We start from the raw sequence: 20,188 nt of genomic DNA, 5'->3' as shown, positions 1-20,188 counted from the left end.
TATATTTTTAAATTTTTTGAAGATTTTGTTTATTCATTTGAGAGAGAGTTTGAGGAGAGGGGCAGAGCGGGAAGGAGAGAAAGGGAAAGGATCCCAAGCAGATTGCACACTGAGCATGGAGCCCAACGTGGGGCTTGATCCCACGACATGAACCGAAACCAAGAGTTGGACGCTCAACTGAGGGAGCCACCCAGGCTCCCCGAAGAATTAGATATTTTTTAATGGGAGAGGGCCTTAATGTTCTTCTGATATAATCATTCTTTTTTGTAGCTAAGAAAAATGCCTTGTAATTTAAAACTAACACTTAGTATTTTCTTCAAAATAATGTTAAAACTTGATCACCTGTTAAATTACAAGTAAATAATTCCATATTGGCATACCCAGTTATCTCCTCACTTAAAATTGTAGAGTGTTGTCAACTCACTAGTAGCAACTTTGTAGATCTTTATCTTACTCTAAGCTTAACTCTCATTACAATGGGCTGTTTCAGTACAAGAAACAGACGTATGTATGTGTTCCTCATACTTAAAAAAATCAATCATTTAAAAATAATTGTAATAGTTGTAAAACTAGAGGGAGTAGTAATGAACTGATTAATTCAAAAGAACAATCTTTATTTTTCTTTCTTGAAAACTGAACAGATGTTTTTACCTTTATAACACAGCGCAAGCATTTACACATTGTTAACAAGTATAAAAGTAATAATAAACAGTCCTCTACCAGTTATATTTTTCAGTCTTTTTTATTTATGGCTTTGTCATTCATAACTTGTTATTGAGATATAACTGACAATACAACATTACATTAGTTTCAGGTGTACATCATAATGATTTGATATCTGATTAAAAGTTGGGATTGTTCAAGTGAGTCTAATAAGAACAAAAAATATTTCAACATCATCTAACTGAAATAGTTTAAAATCTTGCCGATTATTTTATTTAAAAGATATTTAAGAAAATTTTATAAACGTGCATAATTATAAAATATTTACTTTCCTTTTATGACATGTGAAACTCTTACTCCTAGACTAATTTTTGCCTTTCTTATTGACAATTTTATGTTTTAACCTTTCTCATTGTTAGTTGATAATGTAGCCCAAGAGTTGAAAACTTCAATAAAAATGATAAGTCAAATACTGATACATTCTGGATTATTGTATTTTTATTAGCCCAGGCAGTTTAGAGCTGATTTTGTGTTGTGCTCAGTAAGGCTAGTCTTTTTCCCCATGGAGTTATTGTGTGACATGTGTGTCTGGTGGCTGGACAGTTGTGGTCATATCTGGAGGGCGTGGTGAAGCTCAGGAATGCTCTGTCAGTGTTTGAGTTTTGCTCAACTGGTGGTGAAGTGAACCCCCCCCCCCACTGGGTACGGCCCGAAGGGTGTCCCTTCTCATTCGGCACCCCCAAGCTGAGTGCTGGCCGGCGGGTTGGGGGAGGGGCGCAGGGATAGCACGTCTGCCTCAAGGGTAAAAGTACTTTCTGTTACTGAAGGCTTTGGACTCAAGTAGCCACAGCTGTTTCGGGGCTCTAGGCTTCTTTTGGTGTTTGGATGTTGCATTCGTACTGCGTCAGAGATAGTGATTGTTGAGGCGAATGTATTGCAGAATAATGGGGTGACAATATGTAGGCCAGATACTGTGCAGCAAGCCACTTAGGTGGTGATTGTTTTAAGGAGATACATAAAGGGATGAAAATGAATTTGAGTGAAAGTTGGAAAAAAAGCCCATACAACCCACAGCAATGGCGTTTTGTTTCTTAATTGTGATTTTCATTTTGTAGAAACCTGTTGATAATGAAAGTCTCTAGAAAATAATTCTCAGATACCCCGTTCTTGTGGCTGTCCCATAATTATATTTTCTTTAGGTGAGAAGATTTTTAAAAATATGTATATTCACAATTGCATCAGAGAAATGTTTCTGGGGTTGGAGTGGGGAATAGATTGTGGGGACGGTCATCCCAGTTTTATGCATTGATGAGTTTCCAATACACAGACTAATAATGGGTCCGCAAAGGGTGGCGGGTGCACATGAGATGGTAGAAATCATGGAAAGATAGGATGTATATACAAAGGCTAGAATATGCATTACTGTTAGCTCTATTCATCAGAAAGAGCAAGCTTTATACATAATAAGTGAGAAGGTAGATACGCGGATGAATATGTAATGATATACAGATACCCTCGAAACATTTATTTTTTAAGATCAAATCATATTTAAATGATTTCGTAAGGACGCTTTACTGTTTTTAGTGATACGGATACCTATTAACATATCGAATGGGCAGTGACCTGCATGTGCAGTGTAAGCCCGCGGGTAATCGCTTTCTGCAGCTCGCACTGACGAAGTGTTGGTAGTTTGTCCTGCATGGGACCTAGTTGACAGGAACAGATAAGTCACTGTAGCAAAATCACTTCTGACTTTTCTCGTTTATTTTCTATGAAACAAATCCAGTTTCCCGACTACCAACTCGGAGTGTTTTGCTTCCCTTAGTTATGGGAAATCTCTTCGTTTTCCTTTTTTGTTTGTAGTTTCCTTATGGTGTCTGGTGGCTTCTAAACATCTCTACCCAAGCTGTATACGTGCACAAGTACATAAGTAGATGTATTATGTTTTGCTAAGAAATGTGTCCCTGAAAATTTCTGAATAAGTGAAAAATATGAAAATGAAATTATTGTAAATATAAGAATATGGTATTTATAGAATTATGTAACACATTTTTCAAAAGATGAATACCTTTAATTTGTAAGCTTAGCTTTTGCATGCTGAACCTATATATCGAGCATTATTGAAAATGTCTTAAATTGTATATAATTCTATATAGACTTAAACTATTCCATATGTACTTCTCTGCCTTACAAAATAAGGCCCATTGACTATAATCTGTCCTTTGCTGAATGAGTGCAGGGTTGTCCTTGTGAATATCATGGATTCTGTTTTGTTCACATCTTTTACCTACCACCTTGCAGAATGCCCGAGACATAAATTTTTCTTGAATGAGTGAAAAAATTTTCTTCACTGTGCTGTTTGTCGGTTGTCACTTTCTTTCCTGTCGCTTTTCCTTCCTATTAGATATTTCTCATCTACTGGGAGCTTTGCAATCGGATAATTTATTACTGTTTCCGTGTCCATAAGAAATGCATATGATTTTGCCTTTACCTCTGAGTAACTTGGAGGATTCTTTTCCTTCTTGGCTCTCAGTGGTGGTCTGAGATGGGGAAGATGCCAGAGACCTCTGAGTAGTTGGAGCTTAGTATTTGTGTATTGTTTCTCCAAACAGGGTATACACCGCCATACTAAGTAAGCACTTCGTAAATATTTATTGAATGAATGTATAGAATAGCTATTTGGTGTATTTACATAGGAGTATGTAATCTGGTGAAACAGTGCTTATTATTTCGCTTGTGTTTTTACTTTAAAGTATTTTTTTTCTTGATTGCAGAGTAGTCAAATGGAATTTTACTAATTATGTATAATTCCATGATTTTAGTTTTGTGAATGCTCCAAATATCAAAGGTAATGTGGGGCATTGAGACACGCAAAAGATTTAAAATTTACCATTTTCAATTAGGTCCCTCAAAGTTCTGGAACCCTGGCTCCTGCCCAGAGTGATGTCCTACCATATACAATGCTGTTGGCATCTCAACCACTGTGGAGCCACTTCAGGAGCATGGAATTGGTCAATTGGGAATTGGGTGGTAATAGGATGAGTACATTTTGTCTGTTTGTCACATAGCACTGTTTTGTGTAGTTCTTTCGTTTATATTCTTTGTCTTTGGGGGATGAACCCTGGCCAAACCGTGCCATGTGTTAGGGGAAGAAAACCTCTTTTTGACAGCACATTCCTGCTCTGTGGTGGTTGTGGTATCACCAGCATATGGCATGCTGGCATCTCTGCAAAGGGGCCAGAGGTCTGAGTCTTAGGAGAAATCTTCAGATACAGACAAGAGCCAAACCTGGTCTTTTAATAACATTTTGGCACATCTACACATGTCATTTACACTAATCAGACCATTGTGCAATTTTGCTTTGGGGGAAATCGAACTTGTCAGTTTTCTTAATGCTTGTTGTTTATCCCTAATGAGAATTAAGTGAAAATTATGTATTAGTGGCATGGGGAGATACTGTCAACACTTGATATTTGATTAAGCATTTGAAAGCTATTCCTAGTATAACCTCTGTTGTGTTTTATTCTTTCTCTAGACAAGTTGGCATCAGGAATGGAATGTTTTTTGGGCAAGCTAAACAACTTTGTCCCAGTCTTCAAGCTGTTCCGTATGATTTTCATGCATATAAGGAAGTTGCACGAACAATGTATGAAACACTGGCAAGGTACAGTGAACGCTGCGGCCACTTCCACGGCTCCTCTTTTACTTCTTTTATCTAATAGTGAAGAGGGTCTGGTGTTCTTTAGGGTGTCAGAGCCACTTTTGCTGGACACTTCTCTCTTTCAGGAGCCCTTTCCTCGGCCAATCCAGTAATCAGTAGCTCAGTCTTAAGGGACATGTTGGCACTGCTCAGACTGTTCCGATGCTCCCTGATGTGTGGAAATGGGTTCTCTTCTTGTACAGCTTCCACTCCGCGGCTCTCATTTTCTTCCTCTGGAACTGGCCAGACGAAGGATTGGCATTTTTTAATCTGGTTATTTTCTTTTATTACATTTGAATTATAGTTTTGTTTATAGTTAGAATTGATGAGTTAACGAGTAGAGACTCTAAAACCATTTATCTTCTAAAATGATTAGGTATGCCAAAAGTTAGTTTTTATAAAAGTTAGTTTTTAGTAATAGTTTCAGTGTGGTTGATTAGTTGGCTTGAGAAAAGGAGATTATATTTACAGTATGGGTATATTTAATATTAATTCAAAGCTCAAAATTTAAAATAAGTCTATGACAGGCCATGTATGCTCTAAAGCAGGGGTCGGCATATTTTTTTCTCTAAAGGGCTAGATAAGGTCTGTGTTCCAAATTCAACTCTGTTGTATGAAGTGAAAGCCACAGACAGATATATTAGTGAAATTAGTGAATGGGTGTGTGGTTGTGTTCCATGAAATACTTACTTCAAAACAGGCATCTGGACAGTAGGTCAAGGTTTGTCGGCCTTTGGAGCGCATTAATGTTCTAAGAGATACGTCTTGCACTTCTGTCTTCACCTCTTCCTCTCCCTTCTTATGCGTTATTTTGAATATTTATTGAGTATCAATATATTAAGTACAAATAGCTGTTGATGCAGCTGGTCCTAAAGAGAGAAACAAGATCTGATCTCTACTTGAGCAGGAGAGAGAAAATAAAAGGAACAGATGAAGTTATCTGGCGTTAGTATGTAGGTCTGAGTGCTGAATGATAAGCCATTTATAATCATAGCTGTCCTGAAGATATCACCTGTGGGAATGTTGGTGTTACCAAGTGGAAAGTGTGGTTTTTAAATCCTGTTCCAGAGCTGAGGTCAATAGAAGCATTCGAATGAGGGCTGGGAGTGGATGACGGAGCTGGGTAGTGTACTACCGTGTTCTGCGGCCCGAGCATCAAGGTACTCAGGCAAGCTGCCAGCCTGAATCTCACATCGGGACGATTTGAAAGAGAGCCATGACACATGCTAGTCCTGAGATCCTTTAGTCTGTGGAGACACTGTCAGTGGCATGTGGCTGTGCTTGGGGAAAAAGTGCACAGTGTTGCTCTCCTACCACCCTTTGGAAATCCTGCCTCGACTTCATATTCTCCACGCCTCGGGGCAGCTTGCAGTGGGAAGCAGAATTCCTTCTGTCAGGGATACCCCTCTGCTCTTACAGATTTCATCCTTCATTTAGGCATAAACAAAACACTCATTTCTTAAATGAATACAGCTATTTATTCTTGAACGACTATAGCCAATTATTCCTGTCTGAAATCTGCAGTAAGACGTAGGTGAGCTAAGGCGTAGTATACATTACCATGCAGATTATTGAAGGTACGTTTTTGACCTTGAGGCCTTGCTGGTTGCCTTCCGTTTGTGGTCTGCATATTGAATTAGCTTTGGAGCGACAGGACAACTCTGCTCTTCCTTTTCCTCTTCTCTAGCTCGTTAAAACAAGCCCTTTGTGTCGGTAGATCATGACCAAAACCCACAGTATTTCCAAATTTGGGGAATGTAGTTGGTGTCCTTTCAGACAGGTATTTGGGGGTGACTGGCCTTTATATCCCATATCTAGGCCTGCTATAGTGAACGGTATTTAATTGTGGTATTTTTGTTTAGGAGATAATCAGTTACTTATTGGACTGGCGTATGTGATTTTTTTGTTTAGGATTCTGGTAAACCATGTTTGAATAGTTTTTAGATTAAATATTATGACAGTTCTAATTCACCCACTACTTTTCAACTATTCAGAGCTTTATAAAGGTATCCTCAGTATAGAGAACTGGAATGATAATTTCTGCTGTATTTTTGGTAGTTAGTATGGAGAATGAGAAAATACTAATTAATTAGTTCTGCAGTTAAAAGGTGACCAAACAATGGCACTTGGGCCACTTCAATTAAAATGCTAATACTTTTTAGCATTTTAAGTCTTACAAGGAAATGTGAAGAAAGATGCCGGAGGAAGACTGGACTTTGCCACATTTGTGTCTCCTTGAGGGCAAGCTGCCGGGTGATTCATTGCCTTTACTGTGTGTCGACAGCTACACCCATAACATCGAAGCCGTCAGTTGTGATGAAGCGCTGGTAGACATCACTGAGATCCTTGCAGAGACCAGACTGACTCCTGATGAATTTGCAAATGCTGTCCGCATGGAAATCAAAGACCAGACGAAATGCGCAGCCTCTGTTGGAATTGGTTGGTGTCCAGCTTACCTTGTACTCTTTGTTTTACTCAAAGCATTGCTTTGTGATCACTGAATATCATTTAATCTTTAGGAGTGACTTTTCTAGATTTTGTTTTTCACCGCTCTGCGTAGGCCTCTGACTTCTAAGGCCCTCCTTAGCATCGCTCACACCTGTGCAGCACGTGAGCTAGAAGTGTTAGGAAGGCAAGTAGATGGTTCAGGAGAATACCGTCTTCGGGGTGAACGAGTTGGAATAGTTCTAGTCTTTCAAAAATGGGGAGAAGTGAATTCAGTATTTGTTGTAAACATACTCTTTCTAAGTGAGCCAAAGCCTCCTTTAAAGCAGGGTGGTTGGGGGGGTGTAGAGTTAAGTGTTATTGTGAGCCTTGTTGCAGTTCGGTTACTGGGAACTTCAGCTTCCTGGAGTGCTCGACCAGTCCTTCCTTCACTCTCAATTCCAGAAGTCACCCTTATCAACGAGTGGCCCTCAGTGATGGTCCTGTCTCTCCCCAGCCCTTGGCTGTTTTATCTTTAATCCTTGTACTTAGTTTCCTCAGCCGCTCCCATCACTTGTCCTTGCTTTGTTGGCTCGTGCAGCTGTGCCCTCTGGAGCCTCTGTCTGATACGTCAGCTTCCCTGAGTCACCTTCTTTCTGAACATGCTGTACTCAGGAGCTCTTGCCAGGATATCTCTTTACTTGTGTTCTCTCCAGTACTCTGTACGTCCCAGGCGTGGGAGGTAGATGTAACTTCCTCTTAGCTTGTCATTGTCATTTCCAACCACTCCTCCATTCTCATTCAGAAATCCTCCTTCCTCTGAAATTCCCTGTTCAATTTTGTACCCTTGGGATTTTAATTTATGGAGAGAACTGAGTGACGAGACAGAGCAGCCAATGCTGTGGAAAGGGTTTTATTCTTTACACTTGCTAAGAAGAGGAGAGGGCATGCCGTACCACGTAGGGCCACATGGGGAAGCCTCCAGTTTGGGTCAGGAGGCAGAAGCAGGAGTAAGGGGAAATCCTAGGCCAGAGCCTTTACTGGGGTTTCTGTGGGGAAAGCTGGGCAGAGTGGAGTAAACAGCTTTGGATTCACTATTTTGGGTATTCCTGTGGTCTTAGGGCTATAAGCGGGGATCTCTAGTTGCCTGCTACCCAGCCTGAATCATGTAGGGCAGGAAAATACTGTCTTTGTGTGTGAGCTCGATAAGGAGATGGTTGGGGGTGGCTGGCTTGCATGCGAGAGGTGCACTCCTAAGGGAGTTAGTTGTTTGCTGTCCTTAGAAGCTGGCTGGCCCTGGGAGGGCCATCTCCCCCCAGCCAGCAAGAATTTTAAGATACTAAAACATCGTAAGATACAGAAAATAAAAAACTCGATTCATACATTCACAGTATTCCTCCAGTTCTACTCCCTGTCTTTGTCCTGCAGATGCTTCTCAGCGTTCATTTAGGCTTATTTTCTGTATTCCAGTATCTAGCATGGGTTTAGTTGTTTAAATTGTACTTTTTAATTTACAGGTGTGACAATATGAGTACATTCTTTTAAGTTCAATCACGCAGTCACAACAAAAATCCCATGTGACATTTCCACTCCTCAGCCCCTTTTGCCTCTCCACAACTCACCACTTATATCGTTTTGGTGTGACTTTGCAGAACTTTTTCTCTTCATGAATATCTACATATTTATTCTAGGGAAACACATAGTTTTTACATAAGTCTTCGTAAAACTGAGGCGTGTTCTTTTTATAAGTCTTCCATAAATTGTGATGTCCTCCTCTCACAGAGCCCTGACACCGTCTCTGACCCCTGTAGCTTTTCCTCTGCTCTGCTTTACTTCTGCATGTCCACACCACCTGGGACCTCGCTGACACTGTCTGCTTGTAAGACTCTCCTACCCTCAGTTTCCACTGCACATGTCCTGATTGTATAGTGAGACTTTGGGTTCTTCATGCTCCTTTCCCGCCGTCCAGTAGCCTGCCTTTGGCTTTATTTCCCTGCTCAGCCTGGACGCACCGGCAGGATGCTGGAATTTCTGATCGTTGCCCCCGATGCCTGCAAATCCTGTCACAAGGACAGGGACTGCTTTCTCCCTTCCTTTACCAGAGTAGGAAACGTCGAAATGACATTCGGTTTGGGAACAGAAGAAAACCCCTCTCCAGTATCCGTTGCAGGTTATAATCTGTCCTATTTAACAAAATTCTGCCAGTTTTGTACTGTATTTGAAATGATCAGAATTGCAGATTATTTATTTTCATTGTTTTTGAAAGAAATTTTGATAGGTAACCTGTCTGTAGATAGATGTCTTTGTTAAGAAATTTAAAAATAATTGTGGTGAATATTTCTTGAAGACTGTTTTTGTTTTTAACTTTGTAGGTTCTAATATTCTCCTTGCTAGAATGGCAACTAGAAAAGCAAAACCAGATGGCCAGTACCACTTAAAACCAGAAGAAGTAGATGATTTTATCAGAGGCCAGCTGGTTAGTAATCTACCAGGTAAATACAGAGCTTTGCTTTTTAACTTTGGTTTATTGTAAAAATCTATTAATGCTTTTCATAGTTTTACAACGTTACTCTCTTTTCCAAAACAGGAGTTAGATTTTTTTATCCATGATTGAGTGCCATGAGAAATAGAATTTGGAATTCCTCAATGAATAATCCCTTCAGTTGACTAATCAGGACCTGAATGTTACCTTTTACTTCTGTTTCTCACATATTTTACTTTAAATGTTTCTCAAGTGGCAAGATCAGGGAATTCCTAGAAATCATTTTAAAGAGAATATGATGAAATTGACTTTTGGTCCTTTAAATCATAATTGAAATTGTGTACTTCTAGGCCAACTATAAAGTTCTGAGAATCACTTCCCCTATTTATAAAATTATACTGATGGACTCATGACAGGTTTCTGAGTTTAGTAAGCAAATAGCTTTAAAAGTAGAAAATGTATGGATCCTATTAGGAAGAATAAAACCTAAAGACTAAGTATTATGTTTTGCTAACTCAGAGGTAGAAGTAAAATGTCCATCTCCACCTTTCTTCTCTAAGGGCCAGGATGTTTGGTTATTTTATATTGTTGTGTAGTTACTGTGTGACTAACTTAGCTTGTGAAAATCTTTCCATAAAGAAACTATCAAATGTAATTAATTATAACTGAAAAACATTTGCCCTTTTGGGACCTTGAGGTGGTGTAATTTTTTGTGTAGAACGATTCATTTCACAATAATTACAGGACAGGTCCTTTCACAGTTACTAGATACTGAGATTTGCTTGCTATGGTGGATTCCTCTTTCTAAGAAATTTCCCTAAACCATGCTGTAATCCTTGATACTGTTTCAGACAATCCTCCTATTTGTTAAAAAACACACTGTTTCACAAAGCTCCTGTGTGTTTGTGGTGGGGAAAATTCAAGCCCATACATTTTCAGTGAAAGTTATTTTTAATTCATTTGCTTGTGAAGAGCGGATTTAGTGATATTTTTAGATGCATAGTCTTAAACCTAATAGAAGTATGTCTGAAGCAACTTAGAAATTTCTGTTACAGGCTATCAAATATTAAATGACCAAAATGCCATTTTATGGTAGGTTAGTTTTAAACCTTCCTGACCCCCTAGTAAATAACTTAAAACAATGTATTAGTGTTCGTAATGTGAAATAGGACATTTTGTTGGTCAGTTTGAGATTAAACTGGAAGAATAATTAACCTTATAAAAATCAAGCTAGAAAATTACTTTATTAGACAGTAGAATTTAAAGTTTTAATAGCACATCTTATTGCAGGCTTCTCGAAGAAGGAGCTGGCGTAGTGTATGTAAAGCTGCGTGTGAAATAGCATTCAGACTTCCATAGCAGCGATCTCTGTGAGCTTGCTCAGGCTGCCATAACAGCATGCCACCAACTGGGTGGCTTAAGTAACACAGATTTATTTTCTCAGGATTCTGGGGGCTTGAAGTCCAAGACTGAGTTGTCAGAGTTGTTTTCTGAGGCCTCTCTCCTTGGCTTGTAGATTGACCGTCTTCTCCCTGGGTTGTCACATGGTCTTTTTTTATTTATACGTCTGTTTCCTAATCTCTTCTAACAGGGACACCAGTCATACTGGATTAGGACCCACCTGTATACAACCTCATTACCTTAATTACCTCTTTCAAGGCCCATCTCTAATTACAGTCGCATTCTGAGGTATTGGGTATTAGGATTTCAACAAAAGAATTTATGTTATAATAATGTTAGAGACATTCAGTCTCTAACACCATCTTTACATTGAATCATTTTTGTTTGGTGGTTTGTTTTTTTATACACAGTGTGTGTTTCCCGAACCTAGTAATCTTACCTTTCACTTGATTTATTTATTTTTTTTAAGATTTTTATTTATTTATTTATTTGACAGAGAGCCAGCGAGAGAGGGAACACAGGCAGGGGAAGTGGGAGAGGAAGAAGCAGGCTCATAGCGGAGGAGCCTGATGTGGGGCTCGATCCCAGAACACCGGGATCACGCCCTGAGCCAAAGGCAGATGCTTAACCGCTGTGCCACCCAGGCGCCCCTTAACCTTTCACTTTAGTTTGCTTGCTGACTAGGGGGACTTTATTTCTTGAAGGGCGAGTGTGAAGTTCCATGTTCTGGTCAAATTCTTTTTTAAAGATTTTTTTATTTATTTATTCGACAGAGATAGAGACAGCCAGCGAGAGAGGGAACACAAGCAGGGGGAGTGGGAGAGGAAGAAGCAGGCTCATAGCGGAGGAGCCTGATGTGGGGCTCGATCCCATAACGCCGGGATCACGCCCTGAGCCGAAGGCAGACGCTTAACCGCTGTGCCACCCAGGCGCCCCTCTGGTCAAATTCTTAAGCACAGCCTTGAATTTCCTAAGGGATGTCCAAAATATAGTGGGAGGGCAGCCAGATTGGCTCCCTCTGGCAAGCCACCTTCCCATGAGGCCTCCTCTCTTCTTCAAAACCAGGTTGTATCCACCCAGAATTCTTCATGTGATTTCCTTATGTCTGTTGCCTTTTATCAGATTCCCACGTTCTTAATCAGATAGATTGAGGACCTTTTGTGAAGGCACCCGAAATGTCACCTTGTTAGAGCTGTATGAAGATGGCATTGTTATCATCTTTTCCCAAAGCGTGCTGTATAGAATGCAGGTTATGTCCCTTTAAAAAAAGATTTCGAGGGGCGCCTGGGTGGCACAGCAGTTAAGCGTCTGCCTTCGGCTCAGGGCGTGATCCCGGCGTTCTGGGATCGAGCCCCACATCAGGCTCCTCCACTATGAGCCTGCTTCTTCCTCTCCCACTCCCCCTGCTTGTGTTCCCTCTCTCTCTGGCTGTCTCTATCTCTGTGGAATAAATAAATAAAATCTTTAAAAAAAAATTAAAAAATTAAAAAATTAAAAAAATTAAAAAAGATTTCGCATGCATGGGGGAACCATCCCTGGTAGAGAGCCTGCTTAGTAAAAGTTGAGAATTGTTACAATAAAGAGATCTATTTATCTTTGTTAAAAAAGCAGTGATTTCCCGCAGGTATTTGACGACGACTGTGTAGTGCCTGTTGACATCTTGGGGAACGTGCTTTGGGGCAATTTCGCTCTCTAACCAATAGCCAGAAACTGGATGGCTACAGCTCACCTGTCGTCCTGTACAGGCTCTCTTTGGCCCACTGTGCCCATACATGTTTACCTGGCACACAGTGTATCCAGCACAGTATACACGGTTACCGTAGCTACATGAGAAGGAGAAAACACATTACTATGTTTACGTTTTAGGGAACTCTACAGAATAATGAGTGTATGTTATACTAATAAATAAATTACCTAATGAAATCTGTTAATTTAATGAAAGAAAGGATCATCCCCTCCGACTATTTAAATACAGTAACCTGTTTCTATGAGTTCTTTTGGGTCTTTGCCAGGCCTTTCACCTCATGCATGTGCCCTGACCCTGAGGACCTCTGCACCTGGTTCAGCTCGCGCTGGGTTTGGGCCGCTGGCCATTCTCAGAGAGACACCACGGCCGTGTAGGCGGACAGAAAGATCTGCCCTGTTCTCATATGGGAACCAGTAGCTAAGTGAAGCTAGTAAAATTTCAAGTTAAATTAATTACAGTCAAATAAAATTAAAATTCAGTTCCTCGTGTGCGCTAGCCATGTTACGGTGCTCGGCAGCCTCGTGTGGCGGGGCCTACTGGCCCGGACAGCACAGGTGGAGAACATTTCCATCATCACTTCTGGACGGTGCTCATTCAGACAGATGGCGAACACTGTATTCTTGAAGACTTCTTCCTTGTCTCTGTTGTACTGTCAAGTCTGGATGCCAGGGGAGGAGACATTACTGGCTGTTTTTAATTTAGAGTAATAGTTCCCCTTCAGGGACAGAAAGCCAGGCTTTGTCCCCGTGGCTTACCAGGAGCTTCCACATCCTTTTTTTTTTTTCCTTCTCTCCTTGGAGATTTGGTTCTAAGCTAGCTTGTTTTCCTTCACTTTTTCCCTTTCAAGTGGCTGCACTCAATTTGAGTGTCCTTAGAGGTGCCTCCTCTCCTTATAAACGCTTACGTGATGCAGGCAGTTAAACTAACAACCCTGTCAGGGTTTTGGTGCTTATTAATTTTTCCTCCCCACTCAGTATAGTCGGTGGGCTGCCACCCCACGTGCCTCCCTCTCCCACTCGACGTCAGGTCCTTTCCAGTTCATTACATGAGCTTGCAGCGGACAGGGTCTTTCCTTCCTCCCTACAGGGACACTTTACTTAGATTAGGTTGATTGTGGTTAATTTGGTGGTATTTAATATGCTAGCCTTTCTTTTGTACCAACTAGTGAATAATAATTCTGTTCCACTGTATTGAAGATATTCTCAAAAACGATAGGTTTTCCCCCTGCCCCACGCCAGCACACATAAAATTAATCCAGGATTATTGCGTCTTGCTGGTTTTGCAAGTCAGTGAGAACGTATCAGCTTTCCAGATCTCTAAGGGAAATATCATGATCACAGTTTGAGAGTGTGGAATGGCACAAAAGAGACAAAAAAAACCTTTCCTGAACGATGAATACTGTATAGAGTGTCTGACTTCGGCCAGCCTCGTGTATGATTTTCTTCTTACCTTGGGTTTCTCCTCTCCATCTTAAAAAACACTCAGATGGGTTTCACTTAGAATTTTACCTTCCTGTAAGTGGTATTCCTCTGGCAGATTTTGGTGATGTTAAAGCAGACTCTTGTTCTCCCTTCGTACTTGAACTTTAAAGTGGCACAGACGGGAGGCAGTGCCCTTAACACCTTTCATCTCATCCACGAGGGAATAGCTTTTCTTTTTAAACTTGTCTTACCCACCTCTGTGGCCATAGATCTTTTGTAAGGTTGACAACCTCCTAACCCTGTGTCCTACATAACTGCTTCAAGAGCTGCTTCTGGCAGAACCTGGACTAGACCTTCTACTGAAGACCACTCAGAGAATAGCCGCTAGGAGAATGACGATTGATCGGACACCTGGGTGGCTCAGTCAGTTGGGCATCTGCCTTTGGCTCAGGTCATGATCCCAGGGTCCTGGGATTGAGTCCTTGAGTCCCGTGTCTGGCTCCTTGCTCAGCGGGGAGCCTGCTTCTCACTCTGCCTGTTGCTCCCTCTGCGTGTGTGCGTGCTCTCCCTCCCTCTCTCTCAACTAAAATCTTTAAAAAAGAAAAATGATCGAGTGATGAGCACATGGCCGACATCGCTCTGAGCTCTCCCGCCAGATCCTGCAGAAGACCAGAAACAGTCTTTTCCTTATTGGTGGAAATTACTGATTTGAGAGTGTGCAGACCATTCTGGTCAGAATTTTAGTTTCCTTAGTTTACTCTTAAGTCTCTCTCCTAGATATGTGTACTTTTGTTAAGATTTTGGGCAAAGTGAGAGCAAGAGAACTCATTAGCATCCTCCAGGTGAGGCTCAAACCTGGCATCTGGAAGAGAAGGACGCAGGGACTGGGCTGCATGCTGGCCCGGCTATAGGAGGGTTGAGACCTTCTCAGGGAGATAATCTTTGTTGGTAAAAGAAATCTGTCCTGCCCCCACTGCCCCTTTGCTTAGGAACCTCCATCCAGTATGACAGCAATAACGTTTTTGGGTTTGGACCTGTGTCGTAAGTTCTTGTTCCAGTTCCCATTCATAGAGAGTGAGGCTGAAGCCCTGTGAAGTGTGGCCCTTACCCTAACCCTCGTGAGTCTCCTCACACGTAGGTCCTACTGTAGGCCCGCGTAAAAACGTCTGTAACTTCATTTGTTTATTTTGCGAATAGGATAGAAATCTTGATATTACTCAGTAATGAATAAAGATGGCGTTCTGCTGAGAACTTACGTAGTTACACATATTTGCGAAGGTTCCCCGATATCGGGAGTCAGATCGAGGAGTAGGTTCTGGAAATAACTACTGACACTTGCACCAAACAGTTCTTTAGTCTATGAGGTGCTTCAGCTGTGTCACTTAAGAATTGTAAGGGAGGTTATTTGAAACTAGTTGTTTTGTGGGTGAATGATAGTTCCTTCACATTGCTAAATTGTTTTCAATGGTTTATGTGCAGAATTGAAGAACTATACGTATCCCCTTTTCTAGGAGTTGGACGTTCAATGGAATCCAAGTTGACCTCATTGGGAATTAAAACTTGTGGAGACTTGCAATATATGACAATGGCAAAACTCCAAAAAGAATTTGGTCCCAAAACAGGTCAGATGCTTTATAGATTCTGCCGTGGTTTGGATGATAGACCAGTTCGAACTGAAAAGGAAAGAAAATCTATTTCAGCTGAGATCAACTATGGAATAAGATTTACCCAGGTACCAGTCTCTTAACGAGCTCTATCCTTTTTTTTTTTTTTAACTGTTGTTTATCTTTTTGCCTAGTCCCATCTCTCCAGCTAGCTCATAGACTCTTGTTGCTTGAAGTGAAGACTTGACACTCTTGTTGTTCCTACAGCTTGCAGGCTATAAAGAGTATCCGTGTTTGATTTTGAATGTGAAAATACTTGAGAATTGTTCGGTGTATAGGAAAATAATGTGGGAGTTTTTCTGTTTCTCTTTCCATAGCCAAAAGAAGCAGAAGCTTTTCTTCTGAATCTTTCAGAAGAAATTCAGCGACGACTTGAGGCTGCTGGTGTGAAGGGTAAACGCCTGACGCTCAAAGTCATGGTGCGAAAGCCTGGGGCCCCAATCGAAACTGCGAAATTTGGAGGCCATGGCATTTGTGATAACGTTGCCAGGTAAGCTTATGTGTAAAAGGAGTTTGGCTAATTGATATTTCGGTGCAGGTTATTACAATTAATAGGAAAAAGAAGAAAACCAAGGAAGAGTCTGAATAAAGATCTTACGCTTTGATGTAATCGGATGCTCAGCCCAAGGCCGTTGCCCTTGAGTCACTGCCCTCAGGATCGGCTGGTCACGGGACCCTGTGTGCTTGACCTTCGGAGGGAGTCTTCAGACTGTGGGCTTCTGTGCATGGACAGAAGGAATGGGGTGACGGTTGTGGGTGGCAACAGGGTCCTAGAAGGAAAGGTCAGCACCGTGATTCAGAAGGTGATTTTAATGAGACATTCGCTTTATTTAGGGAGATATGGCTTCTGTTTCTGAAATGATTAGTTACTGTAGTCTCTGCAAACTGATAGAAAGCATTTAAAACGCCCCCCCCCTTTTTTTTAATGTGAGGGCTGCTAATACGAAACTTCATGTAAAGTTCGTGACCAAAAGAAAATACTTATTTTTGTGTACCATTTTGTATACCAACAGCACACTGTGTTTTATGTCAAATTAATGGAAGCGTGGAGACTTCTGACCCTGAAAGCCACACATAATTGTGTGTTTAAAAAAAAAAAAAAGGTTTTATAAGGGTTAGCTTATGCCAACCACACCAGTTAGTTTGTGTGTATGGTGATGTTGCCAGAAGTCCTGAGAGGGCTGCTCTTGGTCACAGGCAGCTGCCAGCTTTGTCACACATCTGTTCACCATGAAAACAAGGATTATAAATTACATGTGAAACATATTTATAAAATATATTTTTATGCAGTTGGTAATCTTTAACTGTTATATTTACCTATTTTAATAAACATTATGATATACCCGTCTTTCAAATGATAGTTAAATACAATGTTAGTGATCATTTCTATAGTAAGTTGGTTGTTAGGCCTTAACTCTGGAATAGAATGATCTTTTTACACATGGTTTCTATGGGAAAATCAGATCTAGTTTATTAGTACCTTTTCTGGGAACGTAATTTGAAGCTTGATTTAAGATACATGGGAAGGATCATCCAAAAATGAAGTAATTTTTCTTTGGAAAGAGAACTGGCAGTAGAGTTTCCTCTTTTCATGTATGCGTTTTTAAATATCTTATAGTTACTTAGCACTGTATATTTGGGGGTTCACTCCCTCTAATCTTAATAAGAAAATCGGCCTTCATTCAGTCCTTGTTGGAGAATCACGTACTCCAAAAATGTAATTTTAACATTAAAACGAGGATTGATTATACTTTATTCCCCCGGCCCCCAGTTGAAGGATAATAGCCTTTTTGTAAACACAGTATCTGCTTGCTGTTGTTGGTGTTTGTTCCATTTTTGTCCTGAACTTAAGACAATTTTATTAGGAAAATTTAGAACATTTAAAAGTCGGAAAAACAGTAGCATGAACCCCTGTGAACCCGTTACCTGATTCCAGTGGTTGCTGTCAACTCCTCCAATAGCACCCTTCCTCCCCTTCTTCCCAGTGATTTTGAAGCAAATCTCCGATACCATGTCATTTCTTCCGCAAATATTTCAATGTTCATCTCTAACGAAGTGAGGACTCGGTTGAGTAACCACGGGGCTGTTCACAGTCTGCTGTGTGGCTGGTGGTCAAGTGTACCTTTTACTGTGCCCTTAACATACTTACTTTGGAGAAGATGATAATGTTAAAGAGCACACGATTAATCAAAACAAGTGTAATTTTATAAATGTTCCCAACATGCAGACGAGTTGTAAACCATTAACTTACACCTAACATTTCGGTGGTGCTCTAACTGCGTGAGGAACGCTGTACGTGAGGGGTTAGGAAATATCCTACCAGTGACCGAGTATTTCCTCTACTTCCCGGGTTGCACACTGTTTCCTGTGGGCCATACCCAGCCTGGGGCCTGTGTTTATGTGGTTTGTTTGAGCCAGGAATGATACTTACGTAAAAGCTGGTGAAGAGCAGAGCCTGTGAGGGGGACCGTGAAGCACAGCGGTTTGCTCTCTGGCCCTTTACAGAAACCATCCGTGGGCCCTGCTGGAGGCCCAGCTGCCGTGCTGTCGGGCGGGGTCCAGAAGTGGTACTCCACTTTCCAGGATTCTGTTACCTCTTGTCGTTGGCCTTGATCAAAAGCTGCGTCGCAATCCTGTGCCTCCCAGACTCTGACAGGTTACAGTACCGTAAGGGAAAGGACGCATTTTAAACTGCGTATCAAAGAGCCGTATGTAAGTCAAGATCTGTGGCTTGATTATGACATAGGAAAAGTTTTCTTTTAACAGTTCTCCTTTGGGGAAAGAATTTTCCCACCTTGGCGTTCTTTTGTATATATGTGTTTTCAATTTGAATGTTGTACTCCTGCACACACAGTCCCTTGCACGACTTCTTTCCACTGCCGATTCCTGTTGCCCCCGTGTGTGCATTTCCTTTGCCCGGCGCTGTTCCGGGAGGGCGGCCGTGGGCGCGCGGCACGTGGTCAGTAGAGTCCGCCACGACCACATTCCCTTTTGTGTGGAATTTGTCCTGGAGTTCCTGAGCATCTTGTTTTGTTTGTTGGCTTTTTTGTGAATTCGCCACTGAGTTTTATCCCCAAATTCCCTCCGAGTGTGTTTCAGTACACCAGTTAGTCACCTGTTTGATCTTTTTTCTCGGAGCGCGGTCTCGGGGCCCTCCAGCGTGCCACTGCAATCCGGATTAGTTGGCAGCGTACTGCAGAGTGGGAGTCAAGGGGTGTCCCTTCTCTGTGATCTGTGTAGGATCCTTGTTTTCCTGGATCCCTTGTCTCCTTCTAGTATCTAGTGAGAAAGAATGCATGGGTGTAAATTGTTTTGAACCTGTCTGTCCTCGTGCTCAGTAGTTTTGCTGACTTAAAAGTCATAGTTAGAAATCATTTTTCCTCATTTAAAGACTCCATTGTCATCTTTTTTTCAGGATTACTCTTGAGAAGCTCAGTGCTCTTTTGATTGCCTATTCTTTTTTTTTTAAAGATTTTATTTATTTACTTGACAGAGCAAGCCAGAGAGCACAAGCTGGGGGAGGGGCAGAGGGAAAGGGACAAGAAACCCCCCGCTGAGCAGGGAGTCCAACCTGGGACCCGATCCCAGGCCCTAGGATCATGACCTGAGCCGAAGGCAGACGCTTCACCGACTGAGCCACCCAGGTGCCCCAGCAGTTCCAGAATTTTATTTGGTCTTTGTTTTTGTGCCAGATACTTCATCAATATTAATTTTTTACTTCTACCAACATTCTAAACTTCTGAGTATTTTTATTTTGGGGACATTTAAAAATAAATATGTTATTTCACAGATGCCATATTCTCTCTTATCTCTTAAATATTCTTCCGTTCCCTTTGTCACTTGTTTCTCCCCATTCCTTCTTTCTTTTGATTGCTTTTATAGTAGAGGTTTTCTTCAGCCATCTGTCTGATAGGTCGTGGCTTTCTGTTCATATATGAACTTCTGAAATTTTATTTGGAACCTCTGGATTCGTAGTAGGACATGTGGACCAGTGGGCTTCACCACAGACGAGCGGTTGAGGGGCTTGGTCTTTGGTTACCACACCTGTATGTATCTGTGGTCTTTGCTGTTATGCTTGTCAGTTGGCCCCACGAGAGATCTTCCCGTCTCCTGCCTGCAGTGAGCAGATGTGAAGGTGGCAGCTAGCTTTGTGGTTACTCAATAGGAAGACCAGTCTGGGTGGGAAGAGTGTAGGTCCTTTCGAGGGGGGTACCTCCCTCCCCTTGGCCATGTATGATTCCCCTAGCTCTCAGCATTGACGTGCCGGGTATAGTACATCTCACAGAGGAGGGGCTGTCCCTCTATTGGCCACACATGCATGTTCTCCGCCCCTTCTCACCCCCTTCGTTGGCACCTGACACCTCTAACCATGGAGCATTTCTGAGGTTCTGTAGCATAAATTGACTTATCTCAAGCTGGTGCCTTTAGGCATAGCAGGCATAGTTGGTAACTTACCATTGTCTGATTTGCTCTCAGTCTTGTAAATTACGGTTGCCATTTTTCCTCTACTCTTATCGCCTCGTTTCTATTTTTTAAGAGTCTATGCTACTTGAAATCATTTCAAGACAGTTTAGTGGTATTCTGGAAAGATAAGAAGGTAAACACATTTAAACTACCACGGTCCACTAAAAGTCTTGCTTTTAAGTTCTTCTGTATTTATTTGTGTGAAATAAACTTAATTAAGGC

General features: G+C 41.4%; 1 protein-coding gene and 1 long non-coding RNA gene across 6 annotated transcripts in view; one reads left to right on the top strand and one right to left on the bottom strand.

Annotated features, from left to right (window-relative positions):
• Nucleotides 1–20,188, top strand: part of REV1 (REV1 DNA directed polymerase) — a 91,911-nt gene that overhangs the window by 64,461 nt on the left and 7,262 nt on the right. For all 4 annotated transcript variants that reach the window (XM_040623571.1, XM_040623569.1, XM_040623570.1 and 1 more), the window contains 5 exons: nucleotides 4,199–4,327; nucleotides 6,648–6,802; nucleotides 9,160–9,279; nucleotides 15,350–15,570; nucleotides 15,820–15,992. In XM_040623571.1, coding sequence (XP_040479505.1) covers nucleotides 4,199–4,327; nucleotides 6,648–6,802; nucleotides 9,160–9,279; nucleotides 15,350–15,570; nucleotides 15,820–15,992 — 798 coding nt within the window. The remainder of the gene's footprint in view (nucleotides 1–4,198; nucleotides 4,328–6,647; nucleotides 6,803–9,159; nucleotides 9,280–15,349; nucleotides 15,571–15,819; nucleotides 15,993–20,188) is intronic.
• LOC121101054 lies at nucleotides 4,334–18,211 on the bottom strand. 2 transcript variants are annotated; one of them, XR_005833024.1, is made up of 4 exons: nucleotides 17,429–18,211; nucleotides 16,101–16,272; nucleotides 5,054–5,232; nucleotides 4,334–4,602 (listed from the first exon to the last, which is right to left on the bottom strand). It is a non-coding gene; the product is annotated as an uncharacterized LOC121101054 (long non-coding RNA). The 2 variants fall into 2 exon arrangements; XR_005833025.1 differs by lacking the exons at nucleotides 4,334–4,602; nucleotides 5,054–5,232 and adding an exon at nucleotides 15,373–15,511.

Source organism: Ursus maritimus, unplaced genomic scaffold (genome assembly GCF_017311325.1).
Source record: "Ursus maritimus isolate PB19 unplaced genomic scaffold, ASM1731132v1 scaffold_6, whole genome shotgun sequence".
Taxonomy (NCBI): domain Eukaryota; kingdom Metazoa; phylum Chordata; class Mammalia; order Carnivora; family Ursidae; genus Ursus; species Ursus maritimus.
This window is presented reverse-complemented; position numbering and strand designations above follow the sequence as displayed.